Here is an 18,565-nt window from a genome sequence, read left to right as displayed (position 1 = left end):
CTGGGATTTATCTCTGTGTTTCCTTTTCCACTGTTTATTCTATTTGTGTATTTCTAAACCAATATTAATACTTTTCCTGGCCAGATGCAGTGGCTCATGCCTGTAATCTTAGCACTTTAGGAGGCTGAAGTGGTAGGATTTCTTGAGCCCAGGAGTTTGAGACCAGCCTGGGTAACATGGTGAAACCCCATCTCTACAAAAATACAAAAATTAGCCAGGCATGGTGGTACACTCCTGTAGTCCCAGCTCCTTGGGAGACTGAGGTAGGAGAATTGCGTGAGCCCAGGAAGATTGAGCCTGCAGTGAGCCGAGATCATGCCACCACCACACATTAGCAGGGAGACCCCATCTCAAAATAAAAAACCCACAAATTTCTTTATTAAGGGATATGTTTTTCTTGGTTTCCAGACATGAGACTTTGTTTAAAAAATAGATACTGTTTTTTAAGAGCAGTTTTTGGTTTATAGCAAAATTGAGTGGATAGTAGAGTTCCCAGATTATTACCCCCCACAAAGAACTTGCTGTCTGGCACTGTCAGCATGTCACACCAGATTGGTACATATGTTACAATTGATGAATATACAATGACAAATTGTTACCATCCAAAGTGCAGTTTATATCAGGGTTCACTGTTAATATTGTACATCCTATATATTTTGACAAATGTATAATGAATATGTATGTATCAGCCATTGCAGTATCACACAGAATAGTTTCATTACCCTAAAAATCAGTGCTCTGCCTATTCATTTCTTGTTGCTCTACTCCAGCAACCATTTTTTTTCTGCCTTCATAGTTTTGCTTTTCTAAGAATTTCGTATAGTTGGAATCATACAGTATTTAGCCTTTTCAGATTGGCTTCTTTTACTTAGTAATATGCATTTAAGGTTCCTCCATTGTCTTTTTATGGCTTGATACTTCGTTTGTTTTTCTCACTGAATTATACTCCATTATCTGGGTGTACCACACTTTATCCATTCATGTACTAAGAACATTTTGGTTGTTCCCCAGATTTGGTCATTATGAGTAAAGCTGCTATAAACATACATGTACAGATTTTCTGTGTGTACATAAGTTTTCAACTAATTTGGGTAGATATTAATGAGGAGCACTGTTGCTGGATTGTGTAGTGAGAGTGTGTTTAGTTTCGTTAAGAAACCTTGAAATCGTCTTCCAAAGTGGCTGTACCACTCTGACTTCCTAACAGCAATGAATGAGAATTCCTGTTGTACCACACCTTCACCAGCATTTGATATCAGCAATTTGGATTTTTCATTTTAATAGGTGTATAATGTATCCGGCTTTAATTTGTGGCTAATTGTATGTGATGTGGAGCATCTTTATTTGCCATCTTTACATTTTTGGGAAAGTGTTTCTTTGGATCTTTTGCCTATTTTTTAATCCGATTGTTTTTTTATTGTAGAGTTTTAAGATAACTGGTTTTTATCAGATAAGTCTTTTGCAACTATTTTCTCCCAGTTTGTGGCTTATCTTCTCATTCTTCAGATTAACAGAGCAGAAGTTTCTAATTTTAATGAAAACTAAATTTGTTATTTCAGCCCATCAGTTATTTCATGGATTGTACCTTTGGGGAACTTTTTTTAATGAGCTATCCTTATTGCATTATGATCAGAAAGTACAGTCTCTAAGATGTAAAGTTCTTTACAGTTTATTAAAGCTTCATATATGTTGTCGTTCAGGGCTAGTTTTTAAGAATATTCTGTGTGCTATATAAAGTTACTTTGTTATTCCTGCATCTTGGCATGTCTTTCATCTGCTTGGATCTACATAAGAAGATAGCGAATTAAAATCTTTAGCTAGAAAAGATGAGTCATCTCTTTCTCCCTGTATTTTTCTGTTGCTTCTCTCTGAATTTCAAGGTTAAATTGCCATATGCCTATGTGTTTAGGTAATTTTTGATCTGTTACTTTTTACCAGTATATAGTCTCCCACTTTTCCATTGTGATTTTTGTTTTAACTTCTGCTTAGATAAGGTAAATAGGTACCCTATTTTAAAAGTTTGTTTGCTTTGTAAAAATGTGTTACAAGCCTGGGCAACAAAGTGAGACCCTGTCTCTACAAAAAAATAAAAAATTAGCTGAGCATAGTGGTGTGTGTCTGTAGTCCCAGCTACTCAGGAGGCTCAGGAGGGAGGATCTTTTGAGCCCAGAAGCTTGAGGCTGCAGTGAGCTGTGATCATGCCACTACACTCCTGCCTGGGCAACAGAGTGAGACCCTTTCTCAAAAAAAAGAAAAAAATGTTACATTGTGAGTACAGAATTTTTCCTATGTTTATTTTAACCTAGTTATCATCTATGCAAATTATTTTGTGTATTTGTCTTGTGACCAATGACATTACCAGATTTCCTTATCAGTTCAAATAGCATTTAAAAACTGTAATTAGATTTCACTGGAATTTTATATATATAAAAATAGCAGTAAAGGCAAGAGAACTTTACTTCTCCAAAATTTGCACCAGTAATTTCATTTTATTGCTGTGGTATATTTGCCAGAATTTTAGTGATTCCAGGTGTGCTTTTGTGATTTTAATGGAAGTGGCTTTAGGGTGATAACTGATTGCCTTTTATCATTTAGGTTTTTTATTTCTTAAATTATTTCATTTGAGCATTTTGTTTTTTTTATTTTTTGAATACTTGTGAACTTAGTTTTCTGGGTGTGATTTGATCATACCATAGTGGAATCACATACTTGTTTTTTTATTTGATTAGATAATGGAAATAATTTCTTCTGTAGATTTTCTAATATTGAACTACTCTTGTACTACAGTAATTCTGCTTGGTCAGAGTGTATATGTTGTTAAATTTACATTCATGATGCTCTTCTGGTATCTTTTCTGTTTCTTTTTAATTAATGGAGAGCTTTTCATCTTTTTCCCCCTATAATCTGAAATCCCGGTATAACATTGCAATTCTGTGTTCTTTACAGGTTGTATAACATTCTGCTGTGAAACCATCTGGTTTTGTATCTTTCTCTTGTTTCTGTGTTGTTGGGATGTTCAAGTGTGATGTGCTTTTTCTGGGGTGAATTTTGGTAAAGTGATTTGCTTGGAAATCATTTTCTCTAGGTTTTGATTGTTTTTAAATCTGTATCTGTGATTCTATTTTTCCTCAATTCTGATTATTATTTGGCTTTTTCTTTTTCTTTTCTTTTTTGTTTTTGAGACAGAGTTTTGCTCTTGGTGCCCAAGCTGGAGTGCAATGGCACAATCTTGGCTTACTGCAACCTCCGCCTCCCGGGTTCAAGTGATTCTCCTGCCTCAGCCTCCTGAGCAGCTGGGATTACAGGCGTGCGCCACCACGCCTAGCTAATTTTTTATATTTTCAGTACAGTAGAAATGGAGTTTCACCATGTTAGCCAGGCTGGTCTCGAACTCCTGACCTCAGGTGATTTTCCCGCCTCGGCCTCCCAAAATGCTGAGATTACAGGCAGAAGCCACCAAGCCTAGCCAGCTTTTTAATATTTTCCTTATTTAGAGTAGTAAGGGGATTTTTCTATTTATTCAGTGTTTGGATTTAGCCATTTTTTCCTAGTTTTCATAAATTCAGCTTATGCATTGTACAAATGTGTGTGTATATGTGTTTGTCTCTATGACACATAGAAGGTTGAGTTTGAATATATTTATTGAATTTCTTTAAAACCTTCTTTGTGTCTTATTGACTAGCTTTTTCTGAACCTGAAGAGCTTATTAGTTGTGATAGTTATATGTGCATGCTTTTTTCCTTATGCCCAGTTTTCTTTGCATTTCAAATGATTTTTCTGTATATATTTTTGCCACTGTATCATTTGGCACTGCATTTTAGACATTTTCTATTTTATTATAAATAAGATAATCAGTAATATGAATGGACCATAATTGACCTGTTTTCCTATGGGTGGACATTGAGTTAACTGTAATTCTTGACCATTACACGTAATGATCTTGTAAACAACGTCCTTGTACGTGTTTGCAACAATATGAATGGAAGTTTTCAGAGTGAAATTTCAGGTTCAAGTGGTGATGTTTGCATTTTTAATATCTGTAAGAACTGCTGAATTGCCTTTATGCTAATTTCATTCCCAGCGGTAGCACGTGAAAATACCCTTTTTCTCACACTTCTTTCACATTGTATATTAATGGTCTTTGTCATTTATCTGATGAGCAGAAAGTTTTCATTAATGTGTGGTTTTTTGATTGGCTAGTGAAGTTGAACATCTAATATATTAACTGTATTCTGTCTATGGCCATGTTTATTTTTCCAGTAGACTGTGTTTTCATATTGATTGTCGATATAGTAAGGATAATTTTATCCCTTATTTTGCTGATATACTCTCAATTTATCTACCTACTCGCCCAAAAATCTTGTTTTAATTGATTTCCCAGAACTGTTGTTTCATATCTAATTTTTTATTAGCACAATAACTGTTGGTAATAAAATAATTGTGGTCTTGAAAAGCAGTTCGATGTTCTAGTGTCATTTCCCAAGTCCCTATGAGCAAGTTACTAGCCTTACTAAACCTTGGTTTTCTTATCTATAGAAAGATAGTAATTATATTTGCGTTGTAGTGTAGTTAGTTATAAGGCTTAAATAAATAGGTAAAGAATATTAAGTTGATTTCTATTTGTTTTATTAGCTTGTGTCTCCTCTCCCTCCTCATCGTTTGGTCAGCTATACAGTGTCCTTTTCTTTTTTATTCTTTTATTTCCTCGTGGTTTTGCTGATTTTGCTGTTTCCTTGATGCTCCTTAGCAGATGTGACTTGGAAAGTTGAAAGTAGTCTACACAATTTTGCAGCTTATGGTAGAACTCTGTTTAGGTAGTGCAGTTTTGAGATGCTACTGAGATCATTAGTTGTTTTTAAAAGAAAAATAAACCCCTTTATCTGTCTTAACACCATTTAATTTGTGAAATAAAGCATTACCATATAGTTGAAGTTTCCACACTTGTGTTTCTAATCGCACCAACTTTTGATGAAAATAAGTTAAAGCAGGCTAATAGCAGAAAGCCAGATTATTTTTCCAGCACCTGTTTTATATTTGCTTAAGAGATATTGTGGTGGTTTTATCCAGTATAAAGTGCTAGAATTTAACACAGCTTTGGAATTATCTAATAATCCTGCTACAGCATGCAGAAATTTATTGCAGATGGGACTGTCTAGTTGGGAGACAGTGACAGATCATCAGGCATTACATTTTCATAAGGAGCATGCAGCCTCACATGCACAGGTCACGATAAGGTTTGCACTCCTTTGAGAAACTAATGCCACCACCGATAGGACAGGAGGCAGAGCTCACGAGGTGATGTGAGTGTTGGAGAGCGACTGCAAATACAGATGAAGCTTTGTTTGCTCGCCCACTGCTCACCTCCTGCTGTGCAGCCCTGTTCCCAACAGGCCACGGACTGGAACTGCCCCATGGTCCATGGCCTGGGGGTTGGAGACCCCTGCTGTAATCCATAGTATCTGTGACCTCCATTGTCAGGGTAGCAGTTGTGCATGAGTAAACAGCAAAAGTGCCCACATCAAAAGAATGGATGTTATTGGTTTCAAAGAAAATCATAAAAATGACGTCACTCCCTTAGTAGCTAGGAATAAAATGATTATGGTGAGAAAATCGGTAAAGAAATGAATCACATATGTTCAGTCACATTCCCAAAACAGAAATCAAAACTAAGTGAGCTCTTACTCTAAAGTTGATAAGAAAAAATAAAAAATCAGCTTTTTAAATAAGGTACAAAAGGCATTAAGAACCTGTACCAGTGACTTTTTACTTGTTTTATGATTTTTTAAAAGATATACTATATTACCAATATATTTGATGCTAAAGAGCTTATATTTGGAATATAATGGATATCAGCCACTCTGACACAGAAAGTCTCAGTGTGAGGAAATTTAAGGGATCTCTTAAGTACTTTATTTGCCTATTTTTCTTGTTATGTTTGCATAAAAGTGGTATATGGTAAAATTAATGTGCTAGTAAGACTGTAACTTTAAATAAGTTTGAAGTAGAATCCAAGTGATAAAAAAGCATATGATCGTTTGATAGCGATTTTATTTTTTCTTAAGAGGTTTGTACAATAATATGTCTTAGATTTGAGGAAATACTATATAAATCATTTTTGTTACCCTCCTTCAAGTATAGTTAAATTTGTCACCATCTGAAAAATCTGGTGCTTGGAACTAGATTTACTACCTTTGATATCATCTAGTAAATCATTCATTCATAATGCCTTTTAAAACTTTTAATCAACTTTTATCTGAGGGATGTCTAGTGTTTCCTGAAGTATCATTAGCAACTTCTAGTAGGTTCTTAGTGTGTTCTGTTGACCTTAATAGTGGATTTATATTCTATAGTTTCATTCATGTAAAATTTTATCTCATCTATCTTGTTTTGAGGCATTCACATACAAGTTTTATCCCTGTCAAATTTCATCTTGTTGATAGTTAAATTCTGATTGTTGTCCAGAAGCTGTGTTTTCCAGTTTTGACAGCTGTGTCTTTCTTTATGGCATGTCAATTAGAACTTTGTCTAAGTTGATACAAGGATTCCTTGGACTACAGTAGATGAATAAATGATCACATGGTCAGTTCAACTATATTAACATCTAGTTCCTATGTTTTCTTTATCCACTAGGCACAGATTTGTATTCTGAAAGATTGTCTTGTGTATGTAAGCTATAAAGTTACTGTTCTTTGGAGAGTAGTCTTATCTTTGTAATTCAGAGAGATCCTGAAACTTGAATTTACCCATGCTGCTTTTGAAGTACTCTAAAAACATTGTCAGTTCCTTTCCTACTTGTATTGATGAATTATTCTAGATTACTTAAACTGTCAAAATATGCCCAGTTTATACTTTTAATTGATTTAATAATATATTTATTGCCTTGAAACTAATCATACTGATATCGTCAATGACATTATTACATAATTTACATCTTTTTATAATCTTTGTTCTTTAGAAATCAATGTGGACTGAACATAAATCACCTGATGGAAGGACTTATTACTACAACACTGAAACCAAACAATCTACCTGGGAGAAACCGGATGATCTCAAAACACCTGCTGAGGTAAAAGTTTGAGGGCTGGAATTTAGGGACTGTCAAGTAGACTGGGGCATATTTTTTAGGATTTTGTAAGTAGTTGATTATGAAAGAGCAGTACTGCTTAAATGTCAGAAGAGGATCTGTAAAGACATTCAGAAACAAAGAGGGTTAGTATAGTTACACCAATCGGGAAGAAGAATAAAACTCATCAGAATAATTTTATTTACTGATTTTGTCCCACCTTAGGAAACCTAGTAGAGTGGGATCAATTTTAAAAAGGTGATTTAAATAATAAATTGGAAGTGGGGAAGACTGTTTCTTTCCCTGCCCCCCCCTTTTTTTTGTTTCTATTTATAGCAAAACTGGGTGATTTTAAATGACTTCTGCTGAGTTCTTAAATTTCCACTAGGGTTAAGAGTAGTGGAGATGAAATTAAGTTACCTACAAATACTTCCTTCTCTTAGAGTGGGAAGTGTTCTCTTTGTAGGAAATGCCCTTTTAAAAAGTGTGTTTTTATTTCATTTTGTGCTCTAAGTTTTACCATTCAAAATATACAGATATTGAAGAAAAAGTTAAGATTGAAGGAATAAACTGAATTAAGCAGTGTCCATGTTGTTTAATTAGAAACTCTGGGGTGCTAAGTAAGTAAGAGTTGATCTGGCATTCCAGGCTATGCTTAAGTTTCATCCTAGCTGGTGGTATACCTTTTTGTTTTCTTCTCTTCCTAATTAAGGAATTTGAGAAGGTAAAAAGTATTTTCCAGGTTGCCATACTAATATGCACAGCAGTGCTTGGGAGAGGAGGTTGGTCGATTTTTAAAAATGTGTATTCCAATACTGATTTATAGTCAATGATATTAATTATATACTTTGTCCAAGACACTGTTTGTCTGGATTCAAACTTTTGAATAGATTTCTCATACTACCCTAACAGGTTTTGTTTATTCGATTTTAAGTATATTATACCTACGTGTTTTCTTACATAAGTTAATTCATTCATAAACTACGAAACTGAAATCTAAGCATGACTAAACTAGATTTTGGTTTTTTCCAACTTTTATGGTTTTCCAACTAGTATTAGTATTTGAGAAGTCTGTTAAATATGGATGATAATCTTGACCTACAATGGGGTGTGAATGGTAAGAGTAAATAGGATTTGAAATTCATGTAGAACTGGTTTTGAATCTTGTCTTTGCTTTTTAATGAGTATGTTACCTTAAACAAGTTACTTTCTGACTTCAAGTAACAGTCCCTAGATATAGAATTATGTTATATATCTTGCAGTGTTACAAAAATTAATGTATTCAAATTACATCACTCAGTATTCAATAATTGATAGTTTATATTATTACCATCATCTCACAAGTTTTAGAATTGTATCAATTGGTAATTTCTAGTGAAAACCGCCATGCCATGCAATTGATCAGTGATGTTAAATATATTATTATTAACAATGAAGTTTTTCCTCTTCAGCAACTCTTATCTAAATGCCCCTGGAAGGAATACAAATCAGATTCTGGAAAGCCTTACTATTATAATTCTCAAACAAAAGAATCTCGCTGGGCCAAACCTAAAGAACTTGAGGATCTTGAAGGTAAAATGGGGAAAAGTAGCTTTTAATGTATGTGTTTTACATATATATGCCATTCACTTTGAAACAATTCCTCCAGAATAGGATTGTTCAAACAAAGGCCCCCCCCTTTTTTTTTTTTTAATAAATTAAATGACTAGAACATTTAAAATGGCGTAACAGTTTTTTGGGCTCTTATTTTCTTGTTGCTTTAGATCTCAGTTCTATAGATTTTAAATAGATTTTTATTTGATTTGATTCCACTGAAACTAGGATACCAGAATACCATTGTTGCTGGAAGTCTTATTACAAAATCAAACCTGCATGGTGAGCTGCTTTGATAATTCATTTTCTGTCATACTTAACATTTTTATTAGAGTGTGTCACTAATATTCACTAACCATGATTGGATAAATCTGCAGTGAAAAATCTCTAAGAATTCTTTTAATTAAAGGGTTATATTATAAATGAGCTTGTAGCTTTTAAAGTTGTACTTTGGTTTTTAGAAAAAAGATTGTTTATCATTCAGTTGAACAAGGAGTTCACATACAAAATTTCCAAATCCTACTGAGTGTTGGTGCATACATATAACCTGTGTTTTAACTCCTTTTATGGTAACAGATAGTAGAGTACCTTGAATCTATATCCATTTATATTTTGTTAGTATATTGTCAGACTATATATTTAATGCTGGTTTTGTTTAGCATAGTGTTGCAAAATAGCCTTGATATGTTCATTATGGAAGAATTAAGGTAAACCAAGTATCATGCCTCACTTACAAAGGGAAAATTTTTCAACATTGGAACTAATCAGAATAACCCTTAAAAATCTAGAAATACTTAATACTAAATGTAAAACCTAAAACTTAAAATAGAGATAATCAGTAGGGATTGAAAATCTAGTTTTTATACTCACTTCTAATAGAATCTAGTGTCATAAATTATATAAAATTAGAAGTAGCAGATTGTAGGAGAATGGGGCTAATAAAGTAGATAGTGATGTGGAATGACATCTGGCAGGAAAAGAGAATAAAAATTTCCTAAAAGACTCTGTCATATTAAGCCCCTTTACCTTTTCCTTGTGCCACCTCATTAGTTAGATCATCACTGTATCAGAAAAATGTTGATTTACATTAGTAATGATAACTTTTTAAGTACCTTTTTTCAGCCGTCCTAAACCGATTTTCAGAAATATTTTTCTTTAAAGGGTGATAAGTTTAAAAAATAATTTTGTAAAGAGTTAGGCTTGTGTTATTACTTAATGTGGATAACCTCATTCCCTTCATAATGTCAAATAGAAGATATTTTTGTTACATCCAATGGAAAATGTACTGGAATGAAAACTGAAATTGTGCAGATCTTTAAAGCTCAGTTTAAGTTACCTATACTAGCATTGGCTAATAATATGTAGATAGGTAGATTCCCAGTTGATCATTTACAAAGTATCAAGCTCATTTCTGATATAACCCTACTACAAATAGTTGGTGTGCATAACTATCTATCTACTTGTCAATGCTAGTATATATGTGCTGGAATTTTATAATAAATTTGATCCCATTTTGAATTTAGTATCTTAAAAATAAATCCAACGAGTCTCATCCCTGGAGAAAATACTGTTTTCTTCCAGAATTATGCAGATACTTTCATAGAGTTGTTACAGCAGCCTCTGGGAAAGCAGCAGCATGGAATAAGCTTTCCTAGTAATTACTCTTATTTAAATTTGTTTTATTCTTTATTTGCTATACTAGACTTTTAGAGCAAGAATTTGTTCTGTAAAAGTGATTTTTTATTTTTTAGGATGGAAAATGAAATCCTTTTGTATGATACTTTTAAAGTTTAAATCTTTTAAAGTTTGTTTTCAGTGATTATGTTTTAAAACTAGTAGATGACTTTTTTTCTCTCTTTAATAGCAATGATCAAAGCTGAAGAAAGCAGGTAAGCAATTTTGGACATCAATTTTTATTGACGAATTTGGTCTCTCCTATAATATCCTTGTGTTTGCTCAATTTTCTTTGTAATACAAGTAATGATTTAACATGTTAGGCTTGATATTTTGATGTCCTTGTAGCATTTTGTTGAGGAAAAATTAGGGAGGGGGATATTTACTCAATTTGATGCTTTGCTATACAGTGATTATTAGAATTTGTACTGTATGCCTTACAAATTAAGAAGACTGTGTTACAGAATAGTCCAAAATTCAGTTTGAGTTGATGAGGGAATGGACGAAATATATCTGTGTATCTCTTCCTTTACACAGGGTTTCCTCTAAATGGGTGAATTGGAGAAAATTCAAAGTTCTTAGAGAACTTTTTAATATGGGTCATATTTCATGGTGTAATACAATCTGATAGATTGGGTATTTTATAAATGTGAATGCTTACTGAACTTTCGAGTGCCTGTAATACATTACCATGAATGTTAATGGAATTAAAGTAGTACAGTTATATTCTGTGGTTTTAAAATCTTTTTTAATGGGTTTGGCATTTCTTGCTGTTTTTTCCTTCAATTATTTCTTATTATTTGATTTTATGACAATTTTAAAGCTAGCTTTATTTAGCTTTCTGATTACAATAATGAAATGACCAGTGTTCTCTTTTTTTAATGTATAGTAAGCAAGAAGAGTGCACCACAACATCAACAGCCCCAGTCCCTACAACAGAAATTCCGACCACAATGAGCACCATGGCTGCTGCAGAAGCAGCAGCTGCTGTTGTTGCAGCTGCAGCAGCAGCAGCAGCTGCAGCAGCTGCAGCCAATGCTAATGCTTCCACTTCTACTTCTAATACTGTCAGTGGAACTGTTCCAGTTGTTCCTGAGCCTGAAGTTACTTCCATTGTTGCTACTGTTGTAGATAATGAGAATACAGTAACTATTTCAACTGAGGAACAAGCACAACTTACTAGTACCCCTGCTATTCAGGATCAAAGTGTGGAAGTATCCAGTAATACTGGAGAAGAAACATCTAAGCAAGAAACTGTAGCTGAGTAAGTTTAGTAACTTGTCTTCTGAAAATCAGTACCAGATTTCATTAATAAAAGTAGTTGCCAGTTTAGTGGCCATAAATTGTTTAAATAAATTTTTTTGAGAATCGTAATATCAAGCTGTTAAGATAGTTGATCAGTTTTCAGGCTGAATTTTGGAGGGTTATGCCAGCAAACTTGAAATTTTTAGTTCACTGAAATTTTAACAAGTAGAGCCAAGGCTGGGGAGTTGGGGCACAAATCTGAAAGATTGCCAAAAACCTTAGTAAGCAAGATACATCATATCTTGATGCAATATTTTACATGAGAGCAGTGCAAAAATTCATGATTAACAGACTCAATATTTTCAGTTAAGATAGGTGTACTGTTTCTTCTTTGGTTATTGGTGTTTTGGGTTTCAGCCTCTTATAAATCAGTTTTAAAAATACAGCTTTGTAGAAAAAGGAATTATGGGGGGGAAAAAAGCAGTTTATGGCTAGGCATGGTGGCTCACACCTGTAATCCGAGCACTTTGGGAGGACCAGGCAGGAGGATCATTTGAGGCCAAGAGTTTAATGTCAACTTGGGCAACATAGCAAGACCCTGTCTCTACAAAAAATTTAAAAATCTGCCAGCACTTTTAACCTCAACTACTGGGGAGGCTGAGGCAGGAGAGTCACTGAGCCTAGGAGTTCAAGGCTGCAGTGAGCTATGATTATACCACCGCACTCCAAACTGGGTGAGAGAGCAAGGCCACCCTTTTTTTTTCTTTTTTTTGACACAGGGTCTCCCTCTGTCATCCAGGCTGGAATGCAGTGGCGTGATCAGGGCTCACTGTATCCTCGACCTCCTGGGCTCAAGTGATTCTGCCACCTCAGTCTCCTCCTGAGTAGCTGGGACTGCAGGCACATGCACCATGCCTAGCTCATTGGCCTGCCTCAGCCTCCCAAAGTGCTGGGATTTTTCTACCTGGCCAAGGAAAAAAGGCAATTTACAGAGAAAGAAAGTTGTCTAGGAAGTATATGAAAAGCCATTCAGCCATAATAATAAAGAAATATAAGTTAAAATAATATTGTGATTATTTTTCTAAGTGAAAATCAAGTAGAGAAACATTTAAAAGATAACACCAGATATAAGAAAACTCTCATTTCACTCTTAGACTAAAGTAATACAACTTTTTAATAAAACAAAGCTGTATCTGTCAAGAGTTCACAGTTTGTGTGTACTTGCATAACCTGTAGTCTAGTACAGTTTATATGGCTGTGCTTTATAGAGCTTTAGAAAGTGAGATCAAGCTAAATTTCTTGACTTTAAGGGTGCCCTCATGTTTTTTTTAAAAAAATAGTTAACCGTAAGCTCATTATCCAAACATGATTATCCATCTTAATATTTAAGCATGTTGCCTTCATCCATCCATCCCTTATTTTAAGTGTTCTTTTGTTGTTCGTATGTTAGTTTCCCAAAGTCAAAATAGATTGATAACCTTTTCTGATGCTTAAAACGTTTTAAAAGAAATCCGTATGGCGTATTTGAAGGCATGAAAATGAAATTAACATTTTCTCTACATTTAAGATACATGAATATATATCTAATATATCAGAGACATCTTCCACATTGATAGAAATGTGTACCCATCATGTCTAGTGATGGGTTACTATCATTTGTGCATGAATGGAAGTGCTCCCCTATCTGTAGATACTTAGGCTTTTTGGAATAATTTTATTTTGCATCTTGTCGTACTGAAACGTTTCATCAATAATGTTTTCCATAAGTTTAACATTAAATAGTTGTTTCCTGCTTTTTTTCATTCCGACATTTCCTTGATATAGTGCCTGAGTCATTATAATATGCTTTTGATTTTAATTACTATAATAGAGATCATTTTTTGTCAGTATCTGCTACAGTGTCTCTTTGCGTCAGCATTCTACTTAAAGTATTTTTTTTTCATCCCCCGACCCCCACCCCATACATTCCCTTATTATGTAGAAAGAAATGTAAGGCTTATACAATTTTTTCTTGTCAGGAAGACCCCCAATTATTAAACAAGTTAGTAATTCTGGGTAGTATTAATTTTTGTTTGACATCAGTATTCAGCACACTTTTTCATGAAATATCAGATTGGAAATATTTTTGGGTTATTTGTGTCATATAGTCTTTATATAGTGACTCAATTCAGCTGTGGTAGCACAGTCAGCGATAAACAATCTGTAAACAAATGAACATGGGCATTTTCAAGTAAAACTAGAATTACAAAAATTAATAGGCTGAATTTGACTAGTGGGTTGTAGTTTGTCAATCCTGATTTAGATTGATCCTTACATCTTATTAATCTTCACCCTTGCCCAAATCCTTAGAGTTATTGCAGCACTAATGTGGAACCAGTGAATGAGTTTAATAAGCCATTTAAAACTATTAACCTGTGGGCCAGAGGAGCTAGTGTCTTAAGTCAGTTAAACGTTTATTTTGTCATTTGTCCAGGGTCTTAAAAACTGATTTAATAACTGAAGTTTTAGGAAACTATTATCTTTATTTCTTTGTCTTCAGATAAGTGTTTTTTTTAGAGGTCATATAGCTTTTATCCTAAATGTCAAATTTTAATTCAACATCAAACATTTAAACAGTTTAGGCATTATTTTTCTAAATGAAACAAAAATTTATTTAATTCATAAATACCACATTTGAATTTCTCTCTAGTTTTACTCCCAAAAAGGAAGAGGAGGAGAGCCAACCAGCAAAGAAAACATACACTTGGAATACAAAGGAGGAGGCAAAGCAAGCTTTTAAAGAATTATTGAAAGAAAAGGTATTAATATTGCAGATTTTTATTGTTTAACTTTTTGACATCAAGTATATATTACAGATTTTTATGTGATGCATAATATTTACCCAATAAATGACGTTACTCTTTAAACTTTAATGGTATTGATAATACCAGTCTCATGAACTGTTGGACTGAAAAGCAACTAAATGTGTCTTGTTTTTTTTTTTTTGAAGAACACTTGTGAAACTGACTTTCAACACAAAAACTATTGTGTACAAGGTATTACACAAGCACATTTCTACCCAATATTTAATTTAAGGGGTTTTAAAATTCATAATAATTATCTTTTATCAGTAGTCTAAGAAAAAAGCATTTATGCTCTATTTAAATTTCAGTTAAAGTTTTCATTTTAGTTCATAGGTGTATTACACAGATTTGCCTTCAATAAAAAACTATTTTTTAAAACTTGTTCAAACTCCTGCAAATGGAAATGCTTGATATTTGCAGTGAGTATTATACTTGGTTCCTGTTATGTGACTTAAACTCTTCTTGTGTGAAATTTTAATTTTTCATTTAAATGATTTTCAGCGGGTACCATCAAATGCTTCATGGGAGCAAGCCATGAAAATGATTATTAATGATCCACGATACAGGTAATACTTCAACTTTTTTTTACTTTTCAGTTTGAGCATAGCAAGCCTAACACATTTAAAGTTGTATAGAAAGAGAAAACATTTAACTCTGTTGACATCTGTTTAGGATACCAAGTATAGAGTTGTTTTATGTCTAATAATCAAAAAGTCAGTCAAACAATTTACCCTGCTACATATAAAATAATAATTATTTTAAAAGTAGAAATTACTTTCTCCAATCATTTCTTGTCTTTAATAAATTTTTGAAATTTTTAAAATTTATATATGTAAACAATTTTATTTTTTTCAAATCACTAATATTTGATTCTTTTGCCTGTGTCTACTCTTATATGGTATTTTTATATTAGTGCTTTGGCAAAGTTAAGTGAAAAAAAGCAAGCCTTTAATGCCTATAAAGTCCAGACAGAAAAAGAAGAAAAAGAAGAAGCAAGATCAAAGTACAAAGAGGCTAAGGAATCCTTTCAGCGTTTTCTTGAAAATCATGAGAAAATGACTTCTACAACCAGATACAAGTAAGATGTTGAATGTTGCATGGCCTATATTTAGTACATTGTTGTTTGTGTCGTACTTTTTTGCCATGTGCAGTAGCTGATCCAGAGCTCATTAAATAAAACTAGATAATTATGAATGTGGAAGCTTCATGAGGTACCAAATAAATCTGTAGTTAAATGTAGAATTTAACTTGTAGACTTACTACGTTTTTTAGAGACTGGAAGAAGGGGAGAAAGATTGAATTCAATAATCAAGTTGGAGGCTAGACGTGGTGGCTCACACCTATAATCCCTACTATTTGTGAGGCCAAGGCAAGCAGATGGCTTGAGCCCAGGAGTTCAAGACCAGCCTTGGCAACATGGTAAAACCTTGTTTATAGGGGAAAAAAAGAAAAATACAAAAATTAGCCAAGCATGGTGGCACGTGCCTGTAGTCCCAGCTCCTTGGGAGGCTGAGGTGGAAAAATCACTTGAGCCTGGGAATGTCAAGGCTACAGTGAGCCATAATTGCACCACTGCACTCCAGGGTGACAGCGAGACCCTGTCTCAAAAAACAAACAAACAAAAAACAGAAAAGAAAAATCAAATTTGATTGCCTTTTACTTAAAAACATTGACATTATTGATCTTTGTGGAGTAAAAAGAGGCAGTTTTCATTACGTAGGCATAGCATTTTGGATAATTGTTTTATATAGCATTCTTCATTTTAGATTGCTTATGTAAAATTGTGGATAATTTAATGTTAAAAGTTTTTCGATATGTTATTAAGCCTATTTTCTGTATGTACTTCTTTGTTTTCCTCAGTATTCCAGAGAAGTCTGTAATTTAGTTCTGTCAGCAGTTTGGTAGTCTTGTGTGGCTGCCACTAGATATAGAGGTAGTCTAGACTATAAGCAGTGCCTAATGTGAATTATCCCCTCTATCTCTAACGAGAGAGGGAGGCATGTGCTATTTTTTTTTTCATAATTATCCAGGAGTTTGCCTTTAATATTTTTATGAACTTCGAATAGAAAGTATTCATTTTGTAGTTTTAAATTTAGTTTAAAAATTGGTTAAGATTAATTTTTATTGTATAATATAATTTTTTAACATAGAAAAGCAGAGCAAATGTTTGGAGAGATGGAAGTTTGGAATGCAATATCAGAACGTGATCGTCTTGAAATCTACGAAGATGTTTTGTTCTTTCTTTCAAAAAAAGAAAAGGTATTCTTCTTAGTTACTGGTATTTATAGATAACACAAGATGTTTCCTCATTCTCGGGAAGATTGGTTTTAAAATGTGTACATTTTTGTGGCTTAGTTTATCCAGTTTATGTGGTATAGCAGATTTATTTATTGGAAGTAACATTTAAAGATGGAATGTATAACTTCTATAATAAGCTTCTTTATCATTCATGTAGCGTATTAAGTACTGATGTAGACTCAGTGGGTAATTCAGCTATTTGTATTGTCATTAATTGGCTATCTTAAACACTCACTTTGAAAAAGAAGGTACCTTTTTTGCTCATTAGGTTTAAAAATGCTGGGTTTTTTTGCTTATAACAAACATGATTGGTACAGGAATGACAGCAGTGTGCAGTTGTTTCTACAAAACTTATAACATTTTAAAATACCTATTTCACTCCTGTCTCTTTTTCATTGTGCCCTATTATATTTTATGCTTTCTAGTTTTCAAGGAACACATAGATGCAAGTATTATCAAATTTAAACATAGCTGAAGGTCATTGAAGACTTTAGCATTTACCTGCAATGTGACTTGTCCATGGTAACCTTAGTTTTTGTCTGTAATGCTTAGTGGTAGAAAGGTTTATGTAGTGGGGAATGTATGGGGGAAAAGCTGAAAACATGGTTTCCAGATTCTGGCTTTTAGAAGGAGGTGGAAAATGTGAAGCTAAGTACCAAAGCCAAGTGCTTAGGCAAGAGCAAGCAGAGTCAGCAGTGTGGCCATTTAAAGTAAATGAAATTTACTTGAAATTTGATTTAACCTTTGAAATTTGGTCATCCATTAGAATATAAAGCCTTCACTAATTGCAATTTAAGTATCTTAATTTCTTGGAACTTTGAAACATATATATTAATACTTCTGCTATAGGAACAAGCAAAGCAATTGCGAAAGAGAAATTGGGAAGCCTTAAAAAACATACTTGACAACATGGCTAATGTAACATACTCTACCACTTGGTCTGAAGCCCAGCAGTATCTGATGGATAATCCAACTTTTGCAGAAGATGAGGAGTTACAAAGTAAGAATAATGGCTAAGAGAAATAGTTTTAAGTAGTGTCCTCCAGCAGCGAAGAATTATTTTCACTTTTTATATGAGATAACTAACTGAATTTTATGCGGTTGATAGGATATTTCTTTCTGATTGAGTTTGTGATTCATGACAAAATGTGTTTTCAAATTTAAAGTAGCTTTATCAGGTAATCCTTGAAATATTTAAATTATAGGTCAAATTTGAAATCATGCTTAGCCATTTGTATGTAACTTGGTAAGAACTAAATGAATTACCGCATTTTACTCATGTTTTCTTGAGGTAATAACATTACAGATTTGTAAAAAGAAGAAAATGTATTAGAATTGTCTTACATTAGGCTTCCCTAAGTATTCTTTCTGAGTTAACCAATTGCTTTTTAAATTATAGCTTTCTCAGCTACCCCTCTAAAAGTCATGCTTCAGTAGATTTTTTTTTTATAGGGTGCACAGTTCTATACTAAGCTCCTGGAATAATTATGATATTGCAAACAGATTTTATCATAACACTTTTATTTTCATTAGTTTTGCCATATGCACGTCCTTTGTTTTATCCTATGACATGTTTCAGAGTGCCTTTTATTGAGTTCTTTGTGAATTTTCCTTAAAACTTTCCTATGCAGATGATTACAAATCATATTGAGTTTAAATACAAGTTTGTTTGTTTGTTTAGAGACGGGGTCTTGCTGTGTTGCCCAGGCTAGTCTTGAACTCCTGGGCTCAAGCAATCCTCCCACCTCAGCCTTCCAAAGTGTTGAGATTACAGGCATGAGCCACCTCACCCTAGCCTAGCTAAAAGTATTTTTGACAGGTGATTTTGAAATTTTGGGGGATCTAATAC

General features: G+C 33.5%; 1 protein-coding gene across 4 annotated transcripts in view; it reads left to right on the top strand.

Annotated features, from left to right (window-relative positions):
- Nucleotides 1-18,565, top strand: part of PRPF40A (pre-mRNA processing factor 40 homolog A) — a 67,823-nt gene that overhangs the window by 30,279 nt on the left and 18,979 nt on the right. For 2 of the 4 annotated variants that reach the window (XM_025404110.1, XM_025404109.1), the window contains exons 6-15: nt 6,956-7,066; nt 8,515-8,635; nt 8,885-8,938; nt 10,521-10,545; nt 11,220-11,594; nt 14,265-14,373; nt 14,920-14,984; nt 15,332-15,496; nt 16,569-16,677; nt 17,566-17,716. In XM_025404110.1, the coding sequence (XP_025259895.1) occupies nt 6,956-7,066; nt 8,515-8,635; nt 8,885-8,938; nt 10,521-10,545; nt 11,220-11,594; nt 14,265-14,373; nt 14,920-14,984; nt 15,332-15,496; nt 16,569-16,677; nt 17,566-17,716 (1,285 nt within the window). The remainder of the gene's footprint in view (nt 1-6,955; nt 7,067-8,514; nt 8,636-8,884; nt 8,939-10,520; nt 10,546-11,219; nt 11,595-14,264; nt 14,374-14,919; nt 14,985-15,331; nt 15,497-16,568; nt 16,678-17,565; nt 17,717-18,565) is intronic. The other 2 variants (XM_025404113.1, XM_025404112.1) reach the window with 1 other exon arrangement.

This window comes from Theropithecus gelada, chromosome 12, assembly GCF_003255815.1.
Source record: "Theropithecus gelada isolate Dixy chromosome 12, Tgel_1.0, whole genome shotgun sequence".
Taxonomy (NCBI): domain Eukaryota; kingdom Metazoa; phylum Chordata; class Mammalia; order Primates; family Cercopithecidae; genus Theropithecus; species Theropithecus gelada.
The sequence above is the reverse complement of the archived record's forward strand: the minus strand, read 5'-3'. Positions and strand labels throughout refer to the sequence as shown.